Genomic DNA, 27,200 nt, shown 5'->3' on the forward strand with positions numbered 1-27,200 from the left:
TTCTTACAGAACAATAATAATCCACGACATTCATATACCACAACTTATTCAGCCATTCCCCAGCTGATGGGCATCCATTCAGTTTCCAATTCCTTGACACTACAAAAAGGGCTGCTACAAACATTTTTGCACATATGGGTCCTTTTCCTTTTTTTTATAATCTCTTTGGGATAAAGGCCCAATAGAGACACTGCTGGATCAAAGAGTATGCACAGTTTGATAGCCCTTTGGGCATAGTTTTAAATTGCTCTCCAGAATTGTTGGATCAGTTCACAACTCCACCAACAATGTATTAGTGTTCCAATTTTCCTACATCCCTTTCAGCATATATCATTATCTTTTCCTGTCATCTTAGCAAATCTGAGAATTGTGAAGTGAGCACTGTTGTTTTTGCAAAATCTTCTGGTTTGGTAGCATCCTGTTTCCCGGGGATTTCCTTCTTTTTGTTCATCAGTGTCTACAAATTAAAATGAGAACCAGAATAACAGCCTTAAGAGTCCCTTTAGAACTCCTTTAATTCACAACATGGTAAAGTGGAAAGAACTTCTATGGTCAGAAGACCTGATTCAAAACTTACCTTGGTCACTTACTAGCTTGGTGACTTTAGGAAACTTACCCTGGCTCTCTGAACCTCAAGCTGCTCCCTCTTTATGAAATGAGAGATATTATTAGACTAAATTGATTCTGCGGTCCTTTCCAGCTCTAGGTCTCTGATTCTGCATTGGAAAGTTCCTGATTACATCATAGGCTCTCTCTATGTCTCTCTGTCTCTATCTCTTTCCCCCCTCCTTGTGTGTGTATATGTATGTCTGTATCCTGTTCTTTCAAATTTATTTTAAGTATTTGTAGTCTAGGAAAAGATGCATCCAGTTCAAACCCATTTGCCTTTGCTCCCAATGCATATTAAAATGTAAATGTGAAATTTTTAACAAAAATTTTAAAATACAGTAGAACATCTATTGATGATGTTCATTTGTGGTTTTCTGAGTAAATGTGTAGCCAGAGGAATCTCTCTTTATTTGAGTTTGTTACTGATATTATATTCTCTTTTCAAAGATTGCTGAAGCCCCCAATAATGAACTGACTTCCAAATCTGCTGGAGTTCATGGGCATGAGAGTTCCGTAAGCATGGATATACAAACATCAAAGGTACTGTTGTTTTTGCAACATCTTCTGGTTCTGTAGCATTTCCCAGACATTTCCCCCTTCTTGTTTATCAATGTCTATCCCAAATGGTCCATAGTCAGGGTCTTCAAATTAAAGCAACAACAAGCATAACAGCCTTAAGAGCTCCTAGATAAGTTCCTTTAGACCTTCTTTAATTTACAACATGATAAAGTGGAAAGAACTTCTGGGGTCAGAAGAGCTGGTTCAAATCTTACTTTGGTTACTTACTAGCCGTGTGACTTTAGAAAACTTACCCTGGCCCCCTGGACCTTAGGCTGCTCCTTCTTTATGAAATGAGAGATGTTACACTAGACTAAGTTCTGTGGTCCCTTCTAGCTCTAGGTCTCTGATCCTGCATTGGAGAGTTCCTGATTACATCATAAGCAGCACTCTCTCTCTTTCTGTCCCTCTCTGTCTCTATTCCTCTGTCTCTGTCTGTCTCTGTGTTTCTCTCTGTGTCTCTCTGTCTGTCTCTCTCCCTCCCTCCCTCCTTCTCTCTCTTCTGTTCTTTCATCTTCATCCTTAAGTATTTGTAGTCTAAAAAAAGATGTGTCAAACTCAGTTCCATTTGCCTTCATTCCCAGTGCAGAGTAAAATATAAATGGGAAATTTTTAACAAATTTTTTTAATAGAATAAAAAATTTATAATGTTCATTTGTGGGTTTCTGAGTAAATGTGTGGCCAGAAGAATCCCTCTTTATTTAGTTTGTTATTAATGTTATTTACTTTTTTATTTTCTCTTTTTAAAGGAGCAAAATTTCTTAAATGAATTGGAAAAACTGGATTTGCTTAGTCGTTCTGAAGATACCAGTTCCATAAACATGGATATACAGAAATTAAAGGTACTGTTGTTTTTGCAAAATCTTCTGGTTTTGTAGCATTCTGATGTCTCTGTCTGTCTGTCTGTCTTGCCCCCCTTTCTCCCTCTGTCTCTCATTCCCTCCCTCTCTCCTTTCTCTCCCTCCTGTTCTTTTATCTCAATTAAATATTTGTAGTCTAGGAAAAGAAGTGTCAAACTCAAGTCCACAGACCTCCACCCCAAGTAAAGATTAAAATATAAATTGGAAAATTTTAAGAAAATTTAAAAATAAAATCAGGTGGTAAGGGGTTAGAACAAATACATATATGGAGCATTAAAGGGGTCTTGGCTAGTCTTAGACAGGACTCTGTATTTGCTTATATGTGGATCCCGGTTAGAGTCCTGGGTGGCAGTCCCAGGATGAGCTGGAGTACTAACACATCAGAGTCTGCAGCCATAGTTGAACTGGAACTCTCTCACAGTTACAGTACAGATCAGAGCGCTTGTGGTCACTCACAGACCAGAGCACAGGCCAGGAGATCACAGCGCCTTGGAAGAACTGAAAACTTACAATTTCCCTAAAAGTTTCTCTGAAAACAGCTACATTTCAAAACCCCTAAAGTTTGGGACAGTACTCCACTCTGGAAACAGGGTCCTACTTTAACAAGAAGTATAAAAAGTCATTGAGTCTGGGGAAATAAGTAAGCAAGCAAAGAAAGATTCTAACTATATAAAATTACTATGGTGACAAGGAAGATCTAAGAACACACTCAGAAGATAATAAAGTCAAAGCTTCTACATCCCAAGTCTCCAAGAAAAATATGAAAATCTCAGACCATGGAAGAGCTCAAAAAAGATTTTGAAAATCAAGTAAGAGAAAGAAAAGAAAAATTGTAAAGAGAAATGAGAGCAACACAAGAAAATCGTGAAAAATGAATCAACAGTTTAATTAAGGAGATACCAAAAAAATGAAAAAAACAATCCCTTAAAAAACTGTCTAGACCAGATGGTAAAAGAAGAAAGCTGATGAAGAAGGAATGCCTTAAAATCATAGAGGGGGGAAATGGGGGGGGGGGGAAATCCACTGAAGAAAACAATTCCTTTAAAAGTAGAATTGGAAAAATGGAAAAAAAAAGGTTCAAAGGTTCACTGAAGAAAATAATTCCTTAAAAATTAGAATTAAGCAAGTAGAAGCTAATGACTTTATGAAAAACAAAGAAACAATAAAACGAAATCAAAAGAATTTTTCAAAAAAGATGACAGTGTAAAATATCTCATTGGAAAAACAACCAAACTGGAGAATAGATTCAGGAGAGATGAGTTAAAAACTATAAGACTACCTGAAAGCCATGATAAAAAAACAAGTAATTTTCCAAGAAATTATCAAGGAAAACTGCCCTGACATCTTAGAACCCGAAGGTAAACTAGAAATTAAAAGAATCTGCCAATAATCTCCTGAAAGAGATCCCAAAATGAAAACTCCCAACAATATTATAGCCTAATTCCAGAGCTCCCAGTCAAAAAGATAATATTTCAAGCAGCCAGAAAAAAACGATTCATGTATGAGGGAGCCTTAATCATAATAACACAAGATTTAACAACTTCTGCAATAAAGGATCACAAGATTTGGAATATGATGTTCCAGAGGGCAAAGGAGTTAGACTTACAACAATCATCTACCCAGAAAAAATGAGTATAATCTTTCAGGGGAATAAAGATATTAAATGAAATAAAGGATTTTCCAGCATTCTTAATGAAAAGACCAGAGCTGAATAGAAAACTTAACTTTCAAATATAAGACTCTAGAAAAATAAATAAAGGTAAACAGGAAAGGGAAATCAGAAAGAACTTAATGGGGGTGGACTTTTTGCATTCCTACAAGGGAAGAAGATACTTGTAACTCAAAAAAATGTTGTCATTATCAGGGAAATTAAAAAGATTATTAACATATACACATACAGAGACAGAGAGACAGACAGAGAAACAGAGAGAAGGAGAGACAGAGAGAGAGAGAGAGAGAGAGAGAGAGAGAGAGAGAGAGAGAGAGAGAGAGAGAGAGAGAGAACAGGTGTTAGTTAAATGTGAAGTGGTGATATCTAAAAAATTAAATTAAGAGGTGAGAGAGGAATGTACTGGGAGAAAGAGAAAGGAAGAGATAGAATGAAGTACATTATCACACATAAAAGAAGCAATTATTAAAAAACATTTACAGTGGAGGGGAAGGGGGAAGGTAAAGGGGAGTGAGCGAACCTTACTCTCATCTGATGACTCAAAGAGGAAATAACATGCACACTCAATTGAATTTAGAAATCTATCTTATCCTACAGGATACTGGAGGGGAAGAGGATTGGGTAGAGGGTAATAGAAGGAAGGGCAACTTGGGGGATGGGGGCAGTCAAAAGAAAACATTTTGAGGAAGTGAATGGCAAAAGAAGAGAGAATAAAATAAAAAGGGGAAATGCAGTTAGCAAAAATAATTGTGAAAAAAATTTTTGAAGCATTTCTCTGATAAAGGCCTCATCTCTCAAACAGAAAAATGAGTCAAATTTATAAAAAATAACAGCCATTTCTCAACTGATGAATGATCAAAAAGTAAGAACACAAGGATTCTGGGAAGATGGCGGAGTAGGTTGGTAAATTTCAAGGTCTCCCAATTTCTGCCACAAATATAACAAATTTGTGCCTTAAGGCACACATAGACTGGTGAAAAATCAAGAAGACTTGAGGAAGAACAGGGGTCTTCCTGATACAACCTAAGAAGAAGAAAGACCCAAAGCCAGGATTAATACCTGTGAATTAACATCTCAGGGATAGCTCCACAGAAATACCAAGTGGGGAGTCTGGGGCGAGCTGAGTGTGGTTAGAGTCTCATAGAGCCTCATAAGGAACCACAGAAACTTTTTTATCTCCAGGACCGCTTGTGGAATATGAGTCTGAGTCTGGGAAGACTGAATGAATTTGGCCCTGGTCAAGAAGGAACCAGTATACCCATGAGTGCTGAGGCAGTGGGGCAGGGATGCTGCTGATTATGGGCACTTGCTGGAGGGGAGAGCTCTTGCTTTGGGGTTCCTGATCAGAGGAGAAAGGTGACGTGAAATCAGAGATACCATCCCCTCCACCCCAGGATTAGAGGTGCTTACATTAATATTTTTTATTAAAGAACAAAATGAACCAGCAAAGAAGAAACATACTATAGGAACAGAAAAGACCAAGTTTCATCTTCAGAGGAGGACAATGAAGTTAAAAAAAAAAAAAAGCTTTCACCCCAAAGAGTAATATAAAATGGCTCCCTACCCAGAGATAATTTATTGAAGAACTCAAAAAAGAATTTAGAAGTCAAATGAGAGACATTAGGGAAAAAATTAAAAAGAAATAAAAATAAAAACCATTCAAGAAAAACAAAATCATGAAAAAAAGTTAACCAACTAGAAAAGGAGATACAGTCTTAAAGACAAAAGTAACTCTTTGAAAATTAGAATTGAGTAAGGGGAAGCCAGTGAAACTAGGAGAGACCAAGAAATAACAAAAGAGATTATAAAGAATGAAAAAATAGAACAGTATGCAAAACAGAAGAAAAATGACAGATCTGGAGAACAGATCAAGAAGAGAAAATACAAGAATAATTGGACTGTCTGAAAGTTGTAACCAAAAAAAGAACCTTGACAATAATGCAAGAAATAATCCAAGAAAATTGTCATGGAGTGATAGGGGAAAGTAGAAATAGAAAAAATCCACTGATCACCACTTCAATAAAATCCTTCATGAAAAACATATAGGAACATTATTGCCAAATTTTGAAAACCCCAGATCAAAAAGAATATTTTGCAAGAAACAAGAAAAAAACAATTCAAATGTGCTAGAGCTACAATTAGAATTGTACAGGATTTTATCAGCAACCACAATAAAAGACCACAGGTCCCGAAATCATCTCTTATCAACAATCAAAAGAACTAGGCCTGTAACCAAAAATATCATATCCGGCAAAACTATCTATAATATTGAACAAAAAAATGGACATCAGATGAACTTGCAGATTTTCCAAACTTTCTATCAACCAACTGAACTTGATAGAAAATTTAACATATAAGAAGCAAAAGCAAAAAGCAATTTCAAGGAACTCAACATGGATAAATTGTTTATTTTTTTCACATGGGAAATGTATAACATATGTTTAAGATTGACATCAGCAATAGGGCAGCTCAAAAAAATTGGGGCAAAGTTAAGGTAAAAATAGTAATCATGTTATACAAATGAGGCACAAAGGAAAAAGAGACATAAAGACATTGACAGGGATTGGGGTGGGGGGGAGGCTCATAGTTCTGAAAACCTACTCACATCAGGAATGAGTTAAATCGGCAACACTACATATATAATATAAAGGGTGCAGCACCCTCCAAAATCTCTAAAGAAATAAGGGGGAAGGGATTGGCAGACAGGGAAGCAAAGGGTGAGGGATGAAGACATGGATGGGGAGAGATTAATAGCAAGGCAAGTGAAGGAGCAGGAGTAAAGCAAAGGGTCAGCAGGGATAGGAAAGCTATGTCTGTGTGTTATGTGTGTGTGAGGTTGGTTGTATGTGTGTTTGTATATATGCACATAAATATATATAAATATATCCTTTCTTAACTATAGCCTGCTTGGGGATGGGGTGGAATGAAAGGGGGAAAAAGAATAAAGTAAATAAAGTATGTAGCAGAAAACCAAAGAATAATTTACAAGGAAGTAAAGAAAAGATGGACACTCATGAATATAATTTCTTCTACTAATAGATATATACTTTATTGAACTGGGATTTGTTATACATTTTGAATTCTCCCTGATGTTCTTCTGGGCACATGACAATGTTCTCTTTTATTTTGATTCATTTTGTTTTGTACTCCTTTTCTGTTTTTCTTTATTTTTTTCTTATTCTGTTTCTTTAAATAAAATAAATTTAGGGAAAAAAAGAAAGAAAAGAAAAAGAACAGTTTTCAGTTGAAGTAATCATAGCTATCTATAGAGATATGAAAAAAAAGCTTTAACTTACTATTGATAAGAAAAAAAAACAATTCTGAAGTACCCCTACATATCTATTAGAGTGGCTAATAGAAATAAAAGGAAAATGACAAATGCTGGGAGGATGTGGGGAAAATGAGACATTAATGCATTGTTGGTAGAGTTTTGAACTGATTTAACTATTCTGTAGAGCAATTTGGAACTATGTCCAAAAGGGCTATAAAACCACATATACCACTACCAAGTCTGTATCCCAAAAGAGATAAAAAACAACAAAAGAAGAGAACGTATTGTACAAAAAAATATTTATAGCAGCTCTTTTTGGGGGGCAAAGAATTGGAAACTGAGGAGTTGCCCATCAATTGGAGGATGGGTGAATAAACTGTTGTATGTAATTATGATGGAATACTATTGTGCCGTAAGAAATGGTGAACAGGATGCTCTGAGAAAAACCTGGAAGGATTTTCATGAGCTGATGTAAAGTGAAATGTACTGTATAAAAAGAAACACAAGTATTATATATAAGGTGATCAGCTATAAATGACACAAGTATTGTCAGCAATACAATAATCCAAGACAACTCTGAAGGATTTAATGATGAAAAATATTATCCTCACAGAGAAAGAATTGATGGTGGCTGAATGCAGATTGAAGCATATTTTTTTAAACTTTATTGTTTGAGGATTTTTTTTTTGGTCTGTATTATTCTTCCACAATATGACTACCATGGAAATGTTTTGCATGACTACACAAATTATATTAATTGCTTGAATTCTCAATGGGGGAGGGGCAAAGTGGGAGGAAAAGAAAGAATCTAGAACTCAATGTTTAAAAATAAATGTTAGAAATTTTCTTATATGCAACTGGGGAAAATAAAATACTAATTTAAAAAAAATGGGAAACATAGTAGAACCTAATCTATGTTTATTTGGGGTTTTCTGAGCAAACATGTAACCAAAGAAATCCCTTCTTCAAGTTTGTTGCTAATGTTATTGACTTTTTGTTTTCTTTTTTCAAAGGAGAAGAAAGCCTTTGATAATGAATTGATCAACTTATTTGTGGATGTTCCTAGCCTTGTGAAAGTCATAAAAATGGACATACAGAAATTACAGGTACTATTGTTTTTACAAAATCTTCTGTTTTTAATTCATTCACCACTTTTGTCGAATTTCTAAATCCTGAGATCCTTGACCTGGTTCCACTGGGAGATGGCAGAATTTATAGTGCTTAGGCCTTCCAAAGTGCTTGTGTTTTCCCAAGAATGCTGATGATTTAGCCTTCCCATTGATAGCTCAGAAGGTATATGTAATCCTGGGCCGCAGAGAGGGAAACATGAGTCAGCATTGTTTCTAGGCAAGCGGAAAAGCTAATAGCCATTCAGGATGGTACCAGAGCTATGATCTTATTGATGTCAGGAGCTCCCAATGAGGAAATGCCCTCCACCCTCCAAGATCAATACCTATTCTGCTGCTGTTATTCTTAAAGAGTTAGTTTCCTGGGGGCACTCTGGAGTTATGTGCAATTAAAAAGGAACATGTTCATTAGTTTATTACCATTAATGGTCAATGCCTGGGCACAAAATATTTCATTTATTTTTTTAACAGTATTTTACTTTTCCAAAAACATGTAAAGATAGTTTTTAAATTTTTTTAAATAATTTTTTTTTTGCTGAGGTAGTTGAGGTTAAGTGACTTGCATAGAATCACACAACTAGAAAGTGTTAAATGTCTGAGGCCAGATTTGAGCTCAGATCCTCCTAACTTTAGAGCTGGTACTCTATCCACTGCGCCAACTAGCTATCCCAAAGATAGTTTTCAACATTCATTTTTGTAAGATTTTATGTTCCAAAATTTTCTCCCTCCCTCCCTTACTTTCCTTCTCTCCAAGATGCAAGAAAAATCAGACCAAAAGAAAAAAAAAAAAACATGAGAAAGAAAAAATTAAACAAAAAAAAGGTGAAAATACTATGCTGTGATCCACATTCAATCTCCATAGTTCTCCCTAAATGTGGATGGCATTTTCCATCCCAAATCTGTTGGAAATGCCTTGAATCACCACATTGTTGAGAAGAGCCAAGTCTATCATAGTTGATCATCCCATAATCTTGTTGTTACTATGAACAGGGTTCTCACTCCTCTCAGATCAATTCATCTAAGTCTTTCCCGGCTTTTCTGAAATCACTCTGCTCATCATTTCTTATAGAGCATTTGTAGACCGTAACTTATTCAGCCATTCCTCAACAAGTGAGCATCTATTCAATTTCTAGTTCCTTGTCACTATGAAAAGAGCTGCTACAAATATTTTTTTACATATGAGTGTTTTCCCCTCTTTTATGATCTCTTTGCTACATAGACCCAGTAGTGACACTGCTGAATCAAAGGGTATGCACAGTTTGTTATCTCTGAGAGCATATTTCCAAATTGCTGTCCAGAATGGTTTGTTTTACAACTCTGTCAATAATGCAATAGAGTTCCAGTTTTCCCATGTCTCAAGATTTATCATCTTTTCCCATCATCTTCTAATCTGAGAGGTGTGAAGTGGTACCTCAGACTGGTCTTAATTTATATTTTGCTAATCAATAATGATTTGGAGCATTTTATATGACTCAAAATGGCTTTAATTTCTTCATCTGAAATTTAGAATAAGCATTTATTAAGTACCTGCTATGTCAGGCACTGTGCTTAGTACTTGGGATAAACAAACACACACACACACACAAAGAATAGAATCATCTGGAGAGAGCTATCTACACTCAGAGAGAATAGGTGTAGGGACTGAGAGTGGATCACAACATTTTTTTTTTGATGTTGTTTGCTTGTATTTTGTTTTCTTTATCATTTTTTTCCTTTTGATTTGATTTTTATTGTGCATCCCGATAACTGTGGAAATATGTATAGAAGAACTGCACATGTTTAACATATATTGGATCATTTGCCATCTAGGAGCAGGAGAAAAAAAATCTGGAACTCAAGATTTTACAAGGATGAATGTTGAAAACTATCTTTGAATATATTTTGAAAATAAAAGGCTATTATTAAAAAAAGAAAGAAAGAAAGAAAGAGATGAGGAATGTTAGACTAGACTAAGTTCTAAAGTTCTTCCCAGCTCTAAGTTTGTGATCATGCGTTGGAAAGTTCCTGAGTTCCTCATTACATTATATGCTCTCTCCCTCCCTCTCTCTCTTTCTCTTTTTTTCTCTCTCTCTCTCTCTCTCCCCCCCCCTTTCATCTGAATTAAATATTTGTAGTCTAGGAAAAGTCTAAGAGTTTGAGTCAAACTCATATCTATACACCTTCACTGCCAATACAGATTAAAATATAAATGAGAAATTTTTATCATCTTTAAAACACAGCAGAATCTCTATAATGTTCATTTGTGGGTTTCTGAGTAAATACATTGCCAAAGGAATCCCTTTTTATTTGAGTATGTTACTAATGTTATTGACTTTTTATTTTCTCTCTTTAAAGGAGAAGGAAGACTATGATAATGAATTGTTCAACTTACTAGCGAATGTTCCTGGACTTGCAGATGCCATAAAGCTGGAATTAGAGGTATCATAGTTTTTGCAAAATCTTCTGTTTTTAATTCAATCATCAGTTTTATAGAATTTCCAAACCCTGATCCAAGAATTCACTCACAAAATTCAATGATAAGATACTCCTCAGATCCCTGACCTGGTCCCATTGGGAGATGGCAGCATCTCTAGTGCTTAGGTCTCCTAAGCCTGCTTGCGTTTTCCCAAGAGTGTTGATGATTTTGCTCTTCCATTGACAGCTCAGAAGGCATACATAACCTTCCATGAGAGAGACAGACAGACATGGAGATAAAAACATACAGAAAGACATAAAGAAAGACAGAGAGGGACAGAGATAGAGATAAGTCAACAGTGTTTCAGAGCATGCAGAAAAGCTTATAATAGACTCTCAGGATGATATCAGATATGTGATTTTATCAGTATAAGGGATAACAAGCATAACAGCCTTAAGATCTCCTGAATAAATCCCTTTAGACCTTCCTTAATTCACAACATAGTACCATAGAAAGAACTTCTGGAGAGAAGGTCTGGTTCAAGCCTTATCACAGCTTTCTTAGCTACGTGACCTTGGAAAAACTTACCTTGGCTATCTGGACGTCATGCTGCTTCCTCCTTATGAGGAATGGAAGAAATGTCCTTCATCCGTAAAGATCAGTACCTATTCTGTAGAGAATTTGTTTCCTAGAGCACTCTGGGGTTAAGAGGAATTGGAAAGGAACAAGCATGTATTAAGCACTGGCTCTGTCAGGCATATCGTGCTTGGTATACTAACATGGTATACAAATAAAAAGAATAATCAGAATCTCTGATCTCAAGGAACTTGAGCGTATTACTGAGAGCCCAAGTCCATAAAACTGATGGTTCCCAAATTCATGGCTGTATTTTTGTAGTATTTGGCTTCCCAGGCATTTTTCCCTTTTTATTCATCAATGTCTCTCCCAAATAATTTATAGTTAGTGTCTTCAAATTAAATTGAGGACAGTCAGCTTTAACATCCCTAAGAGTTCCTGGATAAGCTCCTTTAGATCTTTAATTTACAGCATGGCACAGTGGAAAGAACTACTGGGACCAGAAGATCTGGTTCAAACCTTACTTTGGTCACCTACTGGCTATTGTCTTTCATTCTCAAAGAGGTTCAAGATGACATCACAAAATGACAACACAGTGTATCATGTTCAACTGTGGCTGATCAAACCAATATGAGCTCAGAAGACTATCACAGATCAGCACAAATTACAGAGAAGTCCATAGGAACAGTTGGAGTGGAGATGTCTTTAATACTGTCCTTTAAGAGGACTTGTGGAAAATCATGGCAAAATTTAGTTGCCTGTGATTTCAGAAAAGCCTAGAAAGATTTACATGAACTGATACTAAGTGAAGGGAGCAGAACCAGGAGAACATTGTACACAGTATCAGTAAGTACTATTATTGATGATGAACTGTGATGAACTTGGCCTTTTTCAACAATGTAATTCAAAGCAATTCCAATAGACTTAGGATGGAAAATATCAAGCATTCTGAGAGAAAACTATAGAGATTGAATGTGGATCAAAGTATTCTATTTTCACTTTTTATTGTTTATTTTCTTCTTCTTTCTAGTGGTTTTCTCCCCCTTTTGATCTGATTTTTCTTGCACATATGGCAAATAAGAAAATATATTAGAATTGCACATAATAAGCTATATCAGATTACTTGCTCTCTTGGGAGGGGAGAGATAAGGAAGAGAGAGAAAAATTTAGAACGTAAAGTAGAACACAAGAATGAATGTTGAAGACTATCTTTAGTGAAAAAAATAAAATATTATTGGGAAAAAATGACAGGACAAAGAAAGCAGATGTAAACAGAAAAATTAAAAATTGTTGAGAGGTTATGCACTAAATTTAATTGTAAATTGCCATTAAGTTAAGGATGTTATATTGACATTTTGTTAAAAGTTTAATATTTGACATTTTAAAAAATTTAGTAGATATACTTTTACATTTTCCCAAGCATCAGTGGAATGAAGCTGCATACTTACTTGCTCCTATGCTTTTTAACATAATGTTCTCAGCAATGTTGTTAGACGCCTTCAATAAGGATGAAAAAAATGGCATCAAGATCAACCACTACACTGACAGCAAACTATTTAACTTGGAAAGCTACAAGTCAGCACCAGGAGAGGGGAATGTAACTTTTTGTTCACATTTGATTGCACGCTCAATGCATTCTCTGAGGCTGAGATGCACCAGAGTATGGATAGATTTTCTGCTACTTGTGCTAATTGTGGCCTGACACAGATTCTCCACCCAAACAACCATATGTGGAACCATTGATAGCAGCAGATGGAGAAATATTTAATGTTGTGGATAAGTCCAGTTACCTCGGTAATGTACTTGCCAGGGATGTCCACCTAGATAATGAGGTTGACACTTGTATTGCCAAAAATAGCTCAGTGTTTGGAAAGCTTTGAGAGGGTAGTATTAGGTTGACTACCAAACTGAAGGTCTTCAGAGCCATTGTGCTGCTGTCCTTGTTCTATGATGGTGAAACCTGGACAGCGTATCAGCGCCGTGCTGGAAACTGAATCGCTTCCATTTGAATTGTCTTAGGAAGATTTTGAAGATCACCTGGCAGGACAAGGTACCAGGACACTGAGGTCCTTTCCTGAGCAGAACTGCCAAGTGTTCCAACTCTACTGCAGAAAGCTCAACTCCAATGAGTTGGTGTGTTGTTTGAATGCCAAATGTAGGCTTGCCTAAAAGACTATTTTTTACAGAGAAGTCCTATAAGGCAAGTGCTCACACAGAACAGAAGCAGCAATGCCAGAACATTGTCAAGACGTCTCAGAAGAAATTTGGATCTGATTGTGGGATGTGAGAAGCTCTGGCACAGGATCACCCAGATAGCATGCCCTCATCAGCAAAGGCACTGTGCTCTGTGAGCAAAGCAGAATCACAGTCACTTGCTAGCTGTGTGACCTTGGAAAGTTTACTTTAGCTCCCAGAACCTCCATCTGCTTTCCCCCTTATAATCCAACTAGATTGGGTTCTGAAGTCCCTTCCAGCTTTTCAGTCCATGATCCTGCTTTGGAGAATTCTTGACTGCATCATTGACGATCTGTCTGTGTGTCTGTCTCTCTTTTTGTCTCTGTCTTTCTGTCTCTCTTTCCTCTCTGTCTTTCTCTTTGTGTCTCTCTGTGTGTGTCTCTGTTTTTGTTTCTCTTTCTGTCTGACTCTCTCCCATTCTCTGTTTCTCTCACTTTGTCTCTGTCTGTGTCTCTCTCTTGGCTTCTATCTCTATTTCTGTTTCTCTGTTTACGTCTGTCTCTCTCTCCCTTTGTTTCTCTGTCTGACTATCCATATGTCTCTCTTTGTGTTTCTCTCTTTGCCTCATCCCTGTTTCTGTCTCTGTCTCTGTCTCTGTCTCTCTGTCTCTCTTCTCTCTCTCTCTCCATGTCTCTCTTTGTGTTTCTCTTTGTCTCTGTCTCTCTCCTCTTCTCTCTCTCTCTCTCTCTCCCTCCCTCCCTCCCTCCCTCTCTCTCTCTCTCTCTCTCTCTCTCTCTCTCCCTTCTCTCTTCTGTTCTTTCATTTGAATGAAATGTGTATAGTCTAGGAAAAATGTGTCAAACTCAAGCCTATTAGCCTTTACTCCCAGTACAGGTTAAAATATAAATGGAATTTTTAAAAAATCTTTTTAAATACAGTAGAACTTCTATGATGTTCATTTGTGGCTTTCTGAGTAAATGTGTGGCCAGATGAATCCCTCTTTATTTGAGTTTGTTAGTAATGTTATTGTCTTTCTATATTCTCTTTCAAAGAGGGAAGCCGCTTTGAGGGAAAGGGGCGAAGACTTTCCTGATGCTCGTGGTCGTGAAAGTACCATAAGCATGGATTCGCAGAGATCAAAGGTACTGTTGTTTTTGCAATATCTTCTGGTTCTGTAGCATTTTGTTTCCTAGACATTTCCCCCTTCTTGTTCATCAATGTCTATCCCAAATGGTCCATAGTCAGGATCTTCAAATTAAAGCAACAACAAGCATAACAGCCTTAAGAGTTCCTAGATAAGTCCCTTTAGACCTTCTTTAATTTATAACATGATAAAGTAGAAAGAACTTCTGGGGTCAGAAGACCTTGGTCACTTAGGCTGTCTCTTCCTCTCCCTCTCCCTTCTCTCTCCCTTTCTCCTCCTCCTCTTTTTTCTCTTCTTCTTTTTCTTTTCTTCCTGATTACATCATAGACAGATCTCTCTCTCCTCTCTTTCTCTCTTTCTCTCTCTCTCCTCTCCTCTCTCTCTCTCTCTATTTTTCTTCTCTCCCTCCCCTGCTCTTTCATCTGAATTAAGGATTTATAGCCAAGGAAGAGTAGTATCAAACTCAAGCCCACGGGCCTTGACTTTTAATACAGATATATATATATATATGTATGTATAAATTATATATATACATAATATGTATATATATTTATATATATAAACTTTTAACAAAATAAATAAAAATACATAGAACAGAGATAAAGTTCCTTTGTGATTTTCTAAGTAAATACATGTCCAAGGAAATCCCTTTTTATTTGATTTTGTTGCTAATGTTATTGACTTTTTCTTTTCTTTCCTCAAAGAGAAAGAAAAGCAGTATTATGAGCGGGTCCACCAGAGTCTCTATGTCTACCATTACGCCTGACTTTTCCTTAAGTGAGATACCAACAGAAATATCCACCACAGATGAAGAGGAATCTGAGGTAATTCTGTTTTCAGTTCACTCACCCACTTAGTGCTATCTCCCGACCCACCCAGGAGCTCACTCCCAAAGCTCTGCCCTCTCTCAGGGAGAGAGCAGTAGCCCTAGTACTGAGGCTTCCCAATTTGCTTGTGTTTTCCCAACAGGGCTGAAGATTTTCCCTGTTCATTGAGAGCTCACTGGGCCACAGAGAGCAATAGAAGTCAGCAATGTTGCAGGACAAGCAGAAAAGCTTTAAAGGCTCTCAGGAGTAGCAGACCTGGGATCTTATTGGTGTGAGGGACTCCCAGTGAGGAAATGCCCTCCACCCATGAAGATCAGCACCAATTTGCAGCTTAGATTCTTAGAGAGTTAGTTTCCTGGAGTACTGTGGGGTTAAGTGAGAAGAGAAAGAAACTATGAAGTACTTACTATGTGCTAGGCACTCTGCTAAAGACTTTATAAATCATTTGATTCCCATAATTCCCTTGTAAGTTGTGTTATTATTATTTCTATTTTATAATTTCAGAAACTGAGGCAGAGGTTAAATGATTTGACCAGGGTCACACAGCCATTTTTACCTACAGAACTCTTGAACCTGGGACTTCTAGATTCTTGCCCAAGATAATACTTTGTGTCCTGCCTCTTATAGGTCTGGGTTGCCTTAGAGGGGGATGGCATTTTGAAAGAGGGGGAGGGTGGATCTGCTGTCTGCCCCCCCCCTCCTCAGACCACATCTGGGAGTATTGGGTTCCATTTACATGCCATGTTTAAGCAAGGACTTTGACTAACAGGAGAACAATGGAGGAAGGGGGGAAAGTGAGTCGACAACTCAAGACTCCTTGGAAACACTTGAAGGAGCAGAATGAGCTTAGAGGAGAGAAGAGTAAATTAGAAGGGGCCTTGTAGCCATCTCCCTAAATCTGAAGGGAGGCTGTTTACTCACACTGATGGGCCCAAGAGGGCAGATATAGAAACACTCAGTGGAAATGTCACAAAGTAGCTCCAGGCTCGATGTCCGGAAAACCTGTGAAGAATCAGTGTTTTCCCAAAGTGCAACGAGTCCTTCCCCTTTACCTGAAGTCTTTATGCAAACGCTGAGTGAAAAGTTAAAAAGCAAATAGAAAGAGTTGGGTATGTGCGTGAGAGAGAGAGACAGACAGACAGATGGACAGACAGGTGAAAAGAAAAGAAGAGGAGGAGGAAAAAGTGAGAAGAGGAGAGGGGAAGAGAAGGGAGAGGAAGGGAGGAGAAGGAAAGGGAGAGGGGAGGGGAGGGGAAAGAAGAGAGGAAAGGAGAGACAACAGAGACAGAGACACAGAGAGACAGACAGAGAGAGATACTGTTTTTCGAGTAGCCAAGGAAAGAAACCAAGCATATCTGGAGGATGCGCCACTTCATTTGAGAGGGCATTGATCCATTCTGAGAAAAGGTGAACACGTGAAAAGCAAGCGACAGGGGCATGGCAGCGAGGGAGATGAGCGGGAGATTTCTTCACTATCCTACGTGCCAGGCATATTTTGAATTACTATTTATTGGGTCACGCAGTCCCGAAGCAAACACCCTCCAAACCCTTTTTCCCTCCGTGCCTTCAAGCGTATCGCCCCTTTCCCTTGCAAAAATCTGCCTAAGTGACCATCCTGCTATCTGTCCTAAGTGGCAAGCTCTTTGTAGAAAGGGCCAGTGTCTTTGCAGATGCCCAAGAGCCTTTCGAGAGAATCACCAGAGCTGATTCAGATGTCATCTCCAACACTTCCTAACTGTGTGCCCTTTAGACCTTCAGGGGACCTTCATATCCCCTTGCCTCAGTTTCCTTACCTGTAAAATGAAGACATTAGATTTGATGGTCCTGACCCCTCGCTCTTCAGTGCTGCTACTTTCCTACATGAGAGACATTAAATAAATACACTTGAGTTCAGGAAACCCAAATTCTAGTTCCAGCTCTGCTCCATGCAAGTTTCTTCATCTGCAAAATGGGAACGTGAATAATTATATTCTAAAGCAGTTAATCTCGGAGTCAGGACAGCCTTCACTCAAGTCCTGTCTCTGAGACGTAGAGGCTGTGGGACTCTGGACAATCCCAGAAAACAACTCAGAAACCAGAGTTACCAAGCAGGTGTTGAGCTGCCTTGGTAGAAGAATAGAGAGTGCCCTAACCCAGTGAATCATGGGTCCACATAATGATCATTCATCATCATAATCTTCACACGACTTAGCGCAAGGTCATTATGAGGTAACAAGAACCAAATCATAATTTACAACAGAGGAAAGAGGCCCCAACTCCCACCCAGGGACAAAGCTAATAAAACCAGAATTTTCTGAAGTATTTTCTTCAAGTGAGCTTATTATGTCACTATAATAATCAGTGGGGAAATAAAGCAAAGCAAAAAACAACCTCTACCCTCCCGGAGCATATGTTCTTTGATGGGAGAGAGGGGACAGGAGACAATTGGAGTTAAGTGACTTGCTCAGGGACACCAAAGTATCTGAGACCACATCTGAATTCAGGTCTTCCTGATTTTGGGCTCAGTGCACCACCCGAATTTACATTCTAATAGGAAAGACAGACATGAAAATCATACATAGGAACACATAGAAGATTTCTATCGAGTCAACAAGATCATTTCCAAAGGGAAAGTGGAGAGACCAGGAAAGAGTTTCAGCAGAGGGTTGGATCTGAACTGGCTTGAAGGATGAGATTTGCCAACAGATTAGATATGAAGGAAGGGGCGAGAGCCAGGATGACACTTAGATAACAAGATGATCTTGGATACTTGGTGAAATAATGAGAATTTTAGGTAAATTCATAAATGATGAGAGTTTAGGGGGAAAGAGAAATATTGTCCTGGTCATGGTGAGTTGGAGATGCACATGGGATGTCTAGTTTGAGATGTCCAAGAAAGGTGGTGATTCAAGATGAGAGTTCAGCAGAGAGATTCTGGCTGGATGCATGGATCTGGAAATTATCTCACGGGAGGGGATGATATAACCAAGTAAAACTGTATAGGATGGCAAGAGAAGGTGGTTCACAACAGAGCCTGAAGAATACCCAAGATTAGTGGATATGACCTAAACAACAAATGAAATGAGAAGGAGCAGACAGGAGGAAAACTAGGAGAGAGCAAGGTCACTAAGACATGGAGGAGAAAGCGTCCAGAAGGAAGTAGGATGAGGATTGAGAAAAAAAACATTAGATTTGACGATTAAAAGACCATTGGTGACTTTGGAGAAAGCACTTCCATTTGAATGATGATGTTGGAAGCCATATTGTAGAGAGTTCAGAAGAGTGTGAGGAAGGGCAGTTAGATGGCACAATGGAGTCAAGAGGACCTGAGTGCAAATCCAGCCTCAGACACTTACTAGCTGTGTGATCCTGGGCAATTGCCTCTAAAAACAAATGAGGAAAAATAGGCATGCTGATTATAGGCCATTCTCCCAAGTTTAACCATGAAAGAGATAAGGGATATAGAATGAGAATTGGGTTCAAATAAATTATTTTTAAGTATAAATCATCTTATTTTTAATATGCTGCCCTTTCATTTGGACCAGTTTGTTGTTGAACTAAATCTGCTCAGAGCTCTAAGAAAAAAGTTATTCTGAGTCAGAGTTCTGAAACAACTGTTCATTCTAAATGTGACAAACTGTAGTACCCCAGCACTGTTCTAGGACATGAGAGAAATAAAGTGTGTCTTCAGAGTTTGAACCCAAATAGGTCAGAAATAAACAGAAAGAAAGGAGGTATAAAAGGACAGATTTCCAACCTGCATAATTAAATATGAAACTGGAAGTGACGGATACAACAGTTGTTATAGAAGAATAGGTCCAGTTGAGCAAAGAAATATCTTGAACACAAAGAATCATTGAATTCACTCAGCAAATCAGATAGTTTGGATGAGATATTATTCTAAGAAGATGTTAGTCAAGCACTGTGTGAATCAACTAAAAGGAACATGAAGCTTCCACAAAGAAGCTATGTCCATCATGAAATTTTTTGGACATTTTCTATCTATCTATCTAGAAAAAAGACATTAACGTTTACAAGGGCAGAGTTGTGAGTTATATTCACCCACGGACCTCCTGGACAGGTTTTTATACTTGTGTCCCACTTCTCCCTCACAGATACTATGAGAATTGGTGGGAGAATGTGACCCATTTATATGAAGAATGTGTTGAACTTTGGGATTCATGTACTGACTTTAATGTGAATATCTGTGACACTTATCTGTGACATTAACTCTTGGATCTTATTGCTAAGCCAATAGTTTTGTTTAAGATCTAAAAGAATCATCATTTGTATGGGACGGTGACCCTTACCCAGACTCTCAAGGTAAAAAAAAGGTGAAAGGGATTTATTATGATCTCATGAGAAAGGGCAACTCCCAATAGACAATGCGTCAGTAGCGGAGTGCAAAGCACAAACGGCAAAAGATAAAATTAAATAGACCAAAAGTACCCAACCTCTCCTCCTCCCCATCCCCGACTTTTTCTCCCATTATCTGGGGGAATCCAGATTTACTCTCTAAACAAAGAAGTCTATCTCAGAAACAAAAGAATATTAATAACAAACAAACATATACAAGCAGATATTCTTGGAGGAGAGAATTCTGTTACCTGAATTCCCAAAGCCAGTATTGCCTCTAAAAGTACTTAAATACTAATTAAGAGGTGGGGGGAACAGGAGGGGGAAATGTTCATCTAAAACAGTCAAACACCTGCAGCTTTTTAGCTATATAGATCAACTTATTGCAAAGTCTCAAGGCCATATTCCCATGAGAGGTCTTCACTCAGTTTATCCCATACATCAGTGTAACTGGCTATTTTGTGTAAATGAAGCCGCATTAGGGTGGACTCAAACTGAATTGTTACATAGAGGGAGTATATTTCCTGACAAGACAGGAACTCTTCTACTCCCATCATCTATATTCATGTCATCTCCTCTGTTAGAATGGAAATTCCTCGAGGGCAGGAATTCTTTCTTTCTTTTTCTTCTTTATTTTTTTCCCTTGTATCTCCAGTATTTAACACAGTGCTAAGATTTGGCTGGCTTTTTTTTTTCTTTCCATGAAGGAGTATGAAGAAATGTCTGAGGAAGAATATTTACGGAAAGACAGAACCATGGTGCACTTCAGGAGATCAATAAGGACTAAGTCTCTGGTACAGTTGCTTGCTCAGCATTTTCCATTGTTCTTCCATTGTGACTGACCTCCTTAGATTAAAATACATCAGAGATTCATTATCAAGTCTGGATGCTAATGTGCCTTGTCCTGCCCTGAGCCCATTATGATATTACCAAGTAATTGGAATTTAAGTGTCCTGATTTCCCAAAAATGTTCTTTATTTATCCAGTCCATTAACAAGTCAACAAAGATAGAATAGGAAAACCCATAGTCAGGCGTAAAGCATTGTGACGTTTGTCTCTGAAAGGACTCAATAGCAAGTCATTGATAAGCATTTATTAAGTTCCTACAAAGTGCCTGGCACTGGGCTATACTGTGAGAATGCAAATTTTAAAATTGAGATAATCCCTGCCCTAGTTTATATTTAGGGGGGATGAGGAGAGAAAAAAGAAGCTTGGGGATAAAAGGACAAAAATTGACCTGGAGAATCTACCATTCTCCTGGGGAAATATTTCCTTTTTCACTTGTTTTTTGTCAATCTCTGCCTCCATGGACCACAACCAAAGCCTACAAACTAAGGTACGATCTTGCAGTAGGAGAGGTCAGGGAAATAAGCTTGAGTTGGCCAAAGAACGCTTCTTTGGAAAGTTCCTTAGCCCACCATAGTGTGTTTCTTTGTATTAACCATCTTTGATCTAACATATGGTTGGCTTTTTTCCTACCTCTTCTCTAGGTCAAAGAAGAGGGGAATGATTTGCGTAAATGCTTCATTTCCAAGGCTACTCTCGCGGAGAATAAACCAATCCACCCCTCCTTGATGGATGGACATGGATTACAGGTACAGGAATTTGCCTGGAATCTTTTATTTGCCATTTATCCTGCCACTTCGTAAAGTCTATAAACTTCAGACACTTGCTCTTGGAAAATCCATTAGCCTCTCTTGATCTCAGTTTCCTTATCTGTAAAATGGAAATTGGCACTTAATTACCAAAAGTAGTTGTGAATATCAAATCAGATAATATATATTTTGTAAATGATAAATCATTGGAAGAAACAAAATATCTTACCAAGAACTCCACCGATTCACTGATAAACGCAGCAAAGTTTATTTTAATTCTTGCAAGAATGGGTGCCTAGGTGCCTTTGAAACTCCAAAGGCGACATTTTATTTCCTGTCCTGAAGCACAAGTTCCCCCTCCCCCATTCCTCATTAATTGGATGTTACAGAAGTTACACCACATGAACATCCACCCCTCATGACATAGCCCAGGCCCTGCTCCCATGGAGCTTACATTCTAGAAGGGGAAAGCTAACAGGGGAGGATTAGGGACAAAGAACAAGATTCTTTTCAAATCTCAGGCCATCACTCCTGATTGCAAAAGTCAGTTCCTGCCCCAAGGAGCTTACATTCTTGATCACTCTTTGATGTTCTAGTGGGTTTCAGTTTTCTAATTTATGTTCCATTTCTCCAATTTAATTCTTATAAGTGTGGAAACCTAAAATGCCCATCCATTTGCCACAATCACTATAGAAATACTCGCTACATAAACACAGCCCATACAAAAGTGGATATTAAAGTACTACTCCCTGGACTCATGTCCCGACTTCCTTTTCTTAAGGGCAGTCTTATGTGGTCCTTCCATTGGCAACCAAGAAGGGATACCCAAAGTAGGACTGCCAAGATCCAAATCCAAGCTGTGGGCAGGCAATGGGACAAAATGGGATTTCAGGATGTGACGCGCCAGACAAAAATAATAGTATAAAATCATAGATCTGAAGCGAGAAGGGACCCCAGAGGCCATTTTAGCCCCTCTTTATATACAGAAGAGGAAACTGAGATCCAGAGATATGAAGAGACTGACCAAAGGCCATATAGATAATTAATTGGAAAAGGCAAAATTCACACCCAGGTCTTCTGGAAAAGCTCATAGGAATATAGACTTGAAGCTAGGAAGGGCCTCAGAGGTTATTTATTTCAATACTCTCATTTTACAGATTAAAAAACAAATGAAGTGACATTTCCTGAAGGAATTGGGAAATACGTGGCAGAGTCTCTTCTGATTCCAGACCTAGGGCCATTTAGACAGCAACGTAGGGTTTAGTTTCCTTGCCTAATATAGGAAATGGGAGTGGAATTAGGGAGGGAATCATCCACTTGGGGTTTGCCCTGGCCAAGCACTATGTGAGATGCTGTGTCCTTCTGACGGTACCCCCTTAAGGAAGGACATGAACAAATTTTAGATTGTCCAGAATGGTAATGAGGGGAATCATCTCCCCACCCTTAAAGTCTCCCCAGAGATCCACAGAAGGAAATAATGAGAAGTGAAGGCTTTGGGAGGCTATGATAGCAATCTTCAAGCCTTCAAAAGGCCCAGTAGTAGGGGGACTTGATTCATCCTGTTGTCTGAGCAAAACTCAGAACAGTGAATAGAAGTGATGGAAAAGCAAACTGAAGTGAGGCTTAAAGAGAAACAATTTAAGAAGATGCTGGAGAACTAGAATAATCTGGGAGCAGACAGGAATATCTTGATAAATGTTTAACTGGCTTTTAAAAAGAAAAAAGTTTTATTGACACACTTTTAAGTTTAACCTGCATCATTAACATTTCCCTTACTTCCTAAAATTGAGATAATTGACCAAAAAATTAACAAAAATCAAGCCCTAACCTTTAGCATTCATCCATTTCTAAGATGTAAATATTCTCAGTGAGAGTTTAACAATCAGCTCTCAGCAACCTGCCTGAACTGGTGGCAGCACATGCCCAACAGCAGATTATCTCCTCAGCTAAGACCTTGAGCAGCATCTACAAGCCATTCTTCAGGGATTTAATAGGGATTCTAAATTAGTAGCTACTTGAACTAGACGGCCCAAAGATCACTGCCAACTCTGAGATTCTATGTCTCTCAGAAATCACGTGGCTTCTGGCCAGTGGTCTAAGGTAAATATTCATTCTCAGGCTTTCCTCTGCTCTTGTCTAAACCCCAGCATTCTGAGCCTCTGCTCTACCTTGCCAGAATGGGGAATAAAAAGAAGTAAAAAGGCATCAAGTGGTTTATCTTTCTTAATCATCTCTGCTCATGGATGGAGGGATAAGTAAATCTTATGGCTTGAGAGTCTCCCTTTAATTACTGTAGTACACCTTGCTTATCTCCCAACATGCTTCACTAAGAATCTGTCACAAAGCAGAAGGGCTAATGGGGCATTGCCCAGTCTTCTGGATGAATGGGTGACAAGCAATGAGATCCACAAAGCAGAGTCAGGAAGGAAGAGGGGTTGGGCTGGGGGCTTGAGCCATATCTCAACTGGAAACTACTGGGAAAAAATGAGCAATGACATTGCATGTGAGCAGTTACCTTGCTATCTGTTTCTCTATCTTTTCCTGGCCACAGCATTGTAGAACTTAGTTCTTAAATGCAAGTCAAGCGATACAGTAAGGCGGTTCTGTTTCCTTTGCCTGTGCCTCCCATAATTCATTTGGAAAATTAACGTAGTCTCGAAGATAAACTCAAAGAATGTACCAACATGCCTTGCCTGTCAATCAAGTAAATGGTGACAATTTTTCCCACCCACATCACTGTTACTTTGTCTCTGCCAGGAGGCTACTGCCAGAGTTTAATTAGTAACAAACGCCCCTGTGCATCTCCACAATGAGAAGGGAGAAACAGGAAAGGTTCTTAAAGAAAAGGAGAGGAAGGAAGAAAAATGAAAAGGAGAGAAAGAGAGGGGGAAAAGGGAGGAGGGGGAAAAGAGAGAGATAGAAGGGGAGAAGGATAGAAAGAAAGAGGTAGAAAGGGGGAGAGACTGGGAGACAGAGAGAAATAGAAAGAGAGGGAGAAGTACAGAAAAAGAGAGAGATTCAGAGGGGGAGAGAGAGACCTCACAGACTTTTCATTAAGAAGGGAAAGATACAGAGTAGAAGAAAGACAACCTCAAAAGTAGTAAGATTCTGCATGATGATGAGATCAAGATATGACTATCCCTGTGGGTGCCTAAGGGGATAAAGATCTAGGTCACAGAGGCAGTGTGGTACAATGGAAAGAACACTGGCTCTGGATTCAAAGGATGTGGATTCAAAGCTGGCCTTACTTGTGTGACCTTGGACAAATCACTTTACTTCCTGACTTATCTGTAAAACTAGTGAGGGGTCCCTTCCAGCTCTGAATCTATGACTGTGAGTTGAGGTGATTAATAAGCTGGCCAGACTGATATGTGTACTGATGTCCCTAAGTAAAAGGGGTGGGGAAGAAGATGCGAATTAGATCTTCAGCTCTTTGAAAAAGTTGAGAGAATAACTACTTGGTGATTGACGTTAGGCTGTAGTTGAATGGATAGAGTGAAAACCAAAGATTTCTGGGTGATAGTGGCAAAAGAGCTGTCTGAAAATGGCAGTGGGGAAGCAGGTGAGTAGACCTTTTCCTAATAATCTCATCATTCAAAAAGAAAAAATGAACAATGGAACTGTTCTTCTGTAGCTGATCTTGGTCTATAACAAAGAAAAAGTGACAACCTTATGAGAAGGTAATGAGCTCCCTTTAGAATATGTGATAAAGAACAAGAAAGAAACATAATCTGGGATATGTCTGAAGATTGTTTCAAAAAATTCAGAGAAAGGATAGTTTGCATCCCATATATTAAAATTCTATAGGGAAAGTCAGCCAAGATCTGATTGGCTTTCAAAAAAAGGCAGGAAGTGGTTTGTGCCAGATAGGTTAAACCATTCCCACCCAAAAACTTTGGTGGAGATGACTTAGAAGCCTGTGCCCAAAGTCCTGGAAATAACAAGAACACCCTGCCAACCAGCCCTGCATCCAGCCAGCTCCATGGCTGTCATCCAGGGAAGCATCCCTTGTGGAGCCACCACCCACAGCCACTAGCCACCAACCTATTCTACCGACACTCTGGTAAATGTGTCACCAACCCTGTATCCACTGTATCCCTGTAGCATTAACAAGAGAGAGCATCCTTGTAAAAATTTGACCTGGTGGGGCAGCTAGGGGGCGCAGTGGGAAGAGTACTAGCCCTGAAGTCAGGAGGACCTGAGTTCAAATTTGATCTCAGATGCTTCCTAGCTGTGTGACCCTGGGCACGTCACTTAACCCCAATCGCCCCATCAAATAATAATAATAAAATAAAATAATAATTTTTTAAAAAGAAAGAAATTTGACCTGGCAACTACCTTAGCAGGTTCAGCAGCCCTTTGACATGTCAGCAACCACAGCTACAGAGAACCCCGAGAGAAAGATCCCCCACCAGAGTCCTTGACATTTACAGATGGTTCTGCCTCAGAAACAGATACAGGAATGCCCGGAACATATTCCTATTAGAGGAACCTCTGGAGGTAGTGAGCTTCCCATCAGTGTAGACCTTCAAATGAGAAACTGGATGACTGCCTGTTGGTATGTTCAGGAGAGAGCTGGCTTAGATGATCTCGGAGGTTCTGGGATTCTGTAAGCGTTTTCTTGACCCATGTATTTCAGATTATTCCACCAAAGGACACACATCCCCTGCTTGTCTTGCTCAATCCTAAGAGTGGAGGAAGACAAGGAGAAAGGTATGTATTATTATTATTATTATTATTTTCTTCAAGAAGAAAGACCTGTAAAGCAGCCATCTTTGAATCCCTTATAGTAAGCTTCTTATGTCACTGGAAATTGCAGAGGCACCCCTTCTTCTCCCCTATTTTTCAACACCTTTCTTACTCAAAACTATAAAAAGAACTAAGGGGATGAGTGATCTGGTGAGTTTATTCTTGGAAATAAGCTATAGTCTTGGGTCCAGATAGAGTCAGAAGTTGGACCACAGTTAGAGGGATGTGAAGAGTAGAAAAAAGGCCAAGAAAAGAAATCTTCGCCAGACCAACTTGCCTGAGACGTGTCTTTGAGAAGAGCAGGTGTTCACCTCATCAGCAAGAATCCATCTGGACATATTTTAGAGACTTCTAGCAGAGAATGAAAGAAAATTAATATTTTGAAGTAGTTTCTCATTGCTGGTCACAGAGACCGCCATGTTTGGGGGCAGAGGTCATTGCAACATAGCCACCAAGAGCTAAGTTTCACAACTATGTTTAAAATGGAAGCAAACTGGGACAAAGAAGGAAGGTTCGGGGAAGGACTCTCTGCCTTCTACACTGAGTTTCCATAAGCCTTAAACTTCATACTTAAAAACAACTCAAAATTTGGTACTTTCTAACTCGGTCCTCCCTCCTCGTTCCTAAGGCTCATGATCCAAAGCCTTCTCCCATGCTTTGAAAGCCCATGCATAATGGGCAGTCACACCACCAAAAGTATAAATAGGACCCCCAAGAAGGAAAAAAAACTATCAAAATGGGGGTTCCATGGTCTTTTTTGCTGATGGCTCCTTTTGTGCTTTGATGAAAAAAGAACATTCAGGTCAGAAGGCTGTCAATCATTCCACTCCTCTCCTGGAAGGGAGAGGCAGCTCTCTTCCTGGTGAAGTGGTCAGGGGTCCAGAACCTGCCATGGGCTTCAGCTTATCCAGTCTCTCTGCTTTTTGAAAAGATCCTCATCACGTAGGTTGGAAGTGGACTGATGAGGTCACCTGTCTGCTATAACTGCTTCCAGTGACATTTCCTTTCTGTTTCTGCTTTTCTCTCCCTTCTGTTTTGTTCCTATAGAGTCCTTCGGAAATTCCAGTATCTGCTCAACCCCAGACAAATTTACAACCTGGCGCAAACGGGGCCTACTCCAGGGTATGAAGATGCTATCTCCTTTGATACTTATTAAGTTTTCTCTTCTTTCATCCCATAATATGCCATTTTCTGATGTTCCATCTTCCCTTTTACGTCATCTTTCCCACTTATTTTTCTCTCTTCCTCTCCCTTTCTTCAAAAACTCCTCAGTTTCCACCTTCTCTTTCTGGAGAGTCTCAGGAACAGAT

At 38.8% G+C, this 27,200-nt stretch overlaps 1 protein-coding gene across 1 annotated transcript in view; it reads left to right on the plus strand.

Moving 5' to 3' along the window:
• The window catches only part of DGKG (diacylglycerol kinase gamma), a 227,074-nt gene that overhangs the window by 89,446 nt on the left and 110,428 nt on the right, over window positions 1–27,200 (plus strand). The window contains exons 22-31 of the mRNA XM_031968754.1: window positions 1,057–1,149; window positions 1,917–2,009; window positions 7,981–8,073; window positions 10,429–10,512; window positions 14,293–14,382; window positions 15,089–15,208; window positions 20,254–20,340; window positions 21,037–21,141; window positions 25,781–25,854; window positions 26,938–27,012. Of these exons, the coding sequence (XP_031824614.1) occupies window positions 1,057–1,149; window positions 1,917–2,009; window positions 7,981–8,073; window positions 10,429–10,512; window positions 14,293–14,382; window positions 15,089–15,208; window positions 20,254–20,340; window positions 21,037–21,141; window positions 25,781–25,854; window positions 26,938–27,012 (914 nt within the window). The remainder of the gene's footprint in view (window positions 1–1,056; window positions 1,150–1,916; window positions 2,010–7,980; window positions 8,074–10,428; window positions 10,513–14,292; window positions 14,383–15,088; window positions 15,209–20,253; window positions 20,341–21,036; window positions 21,142–25,780; window positions 25,855–26,937; window positions 27,013–27,200) is intronic.

This window comes from Sarcophilus harrisii, chromosome 4 (assembly GCF_902635505.1).
Source record: "Sarcophilus harrisii chromosome 4, mSarHar1.11, whole genome shotgun sequence".
In the NCBI taxonomy this organism is placed as follows: domain Eukaryota; kingdom Metazoa; phylum Chordata; class Mammalia; order Dasyuromorphia; family Dasyuridae; genus Sarcophilus; species Sarcophilus harrisii.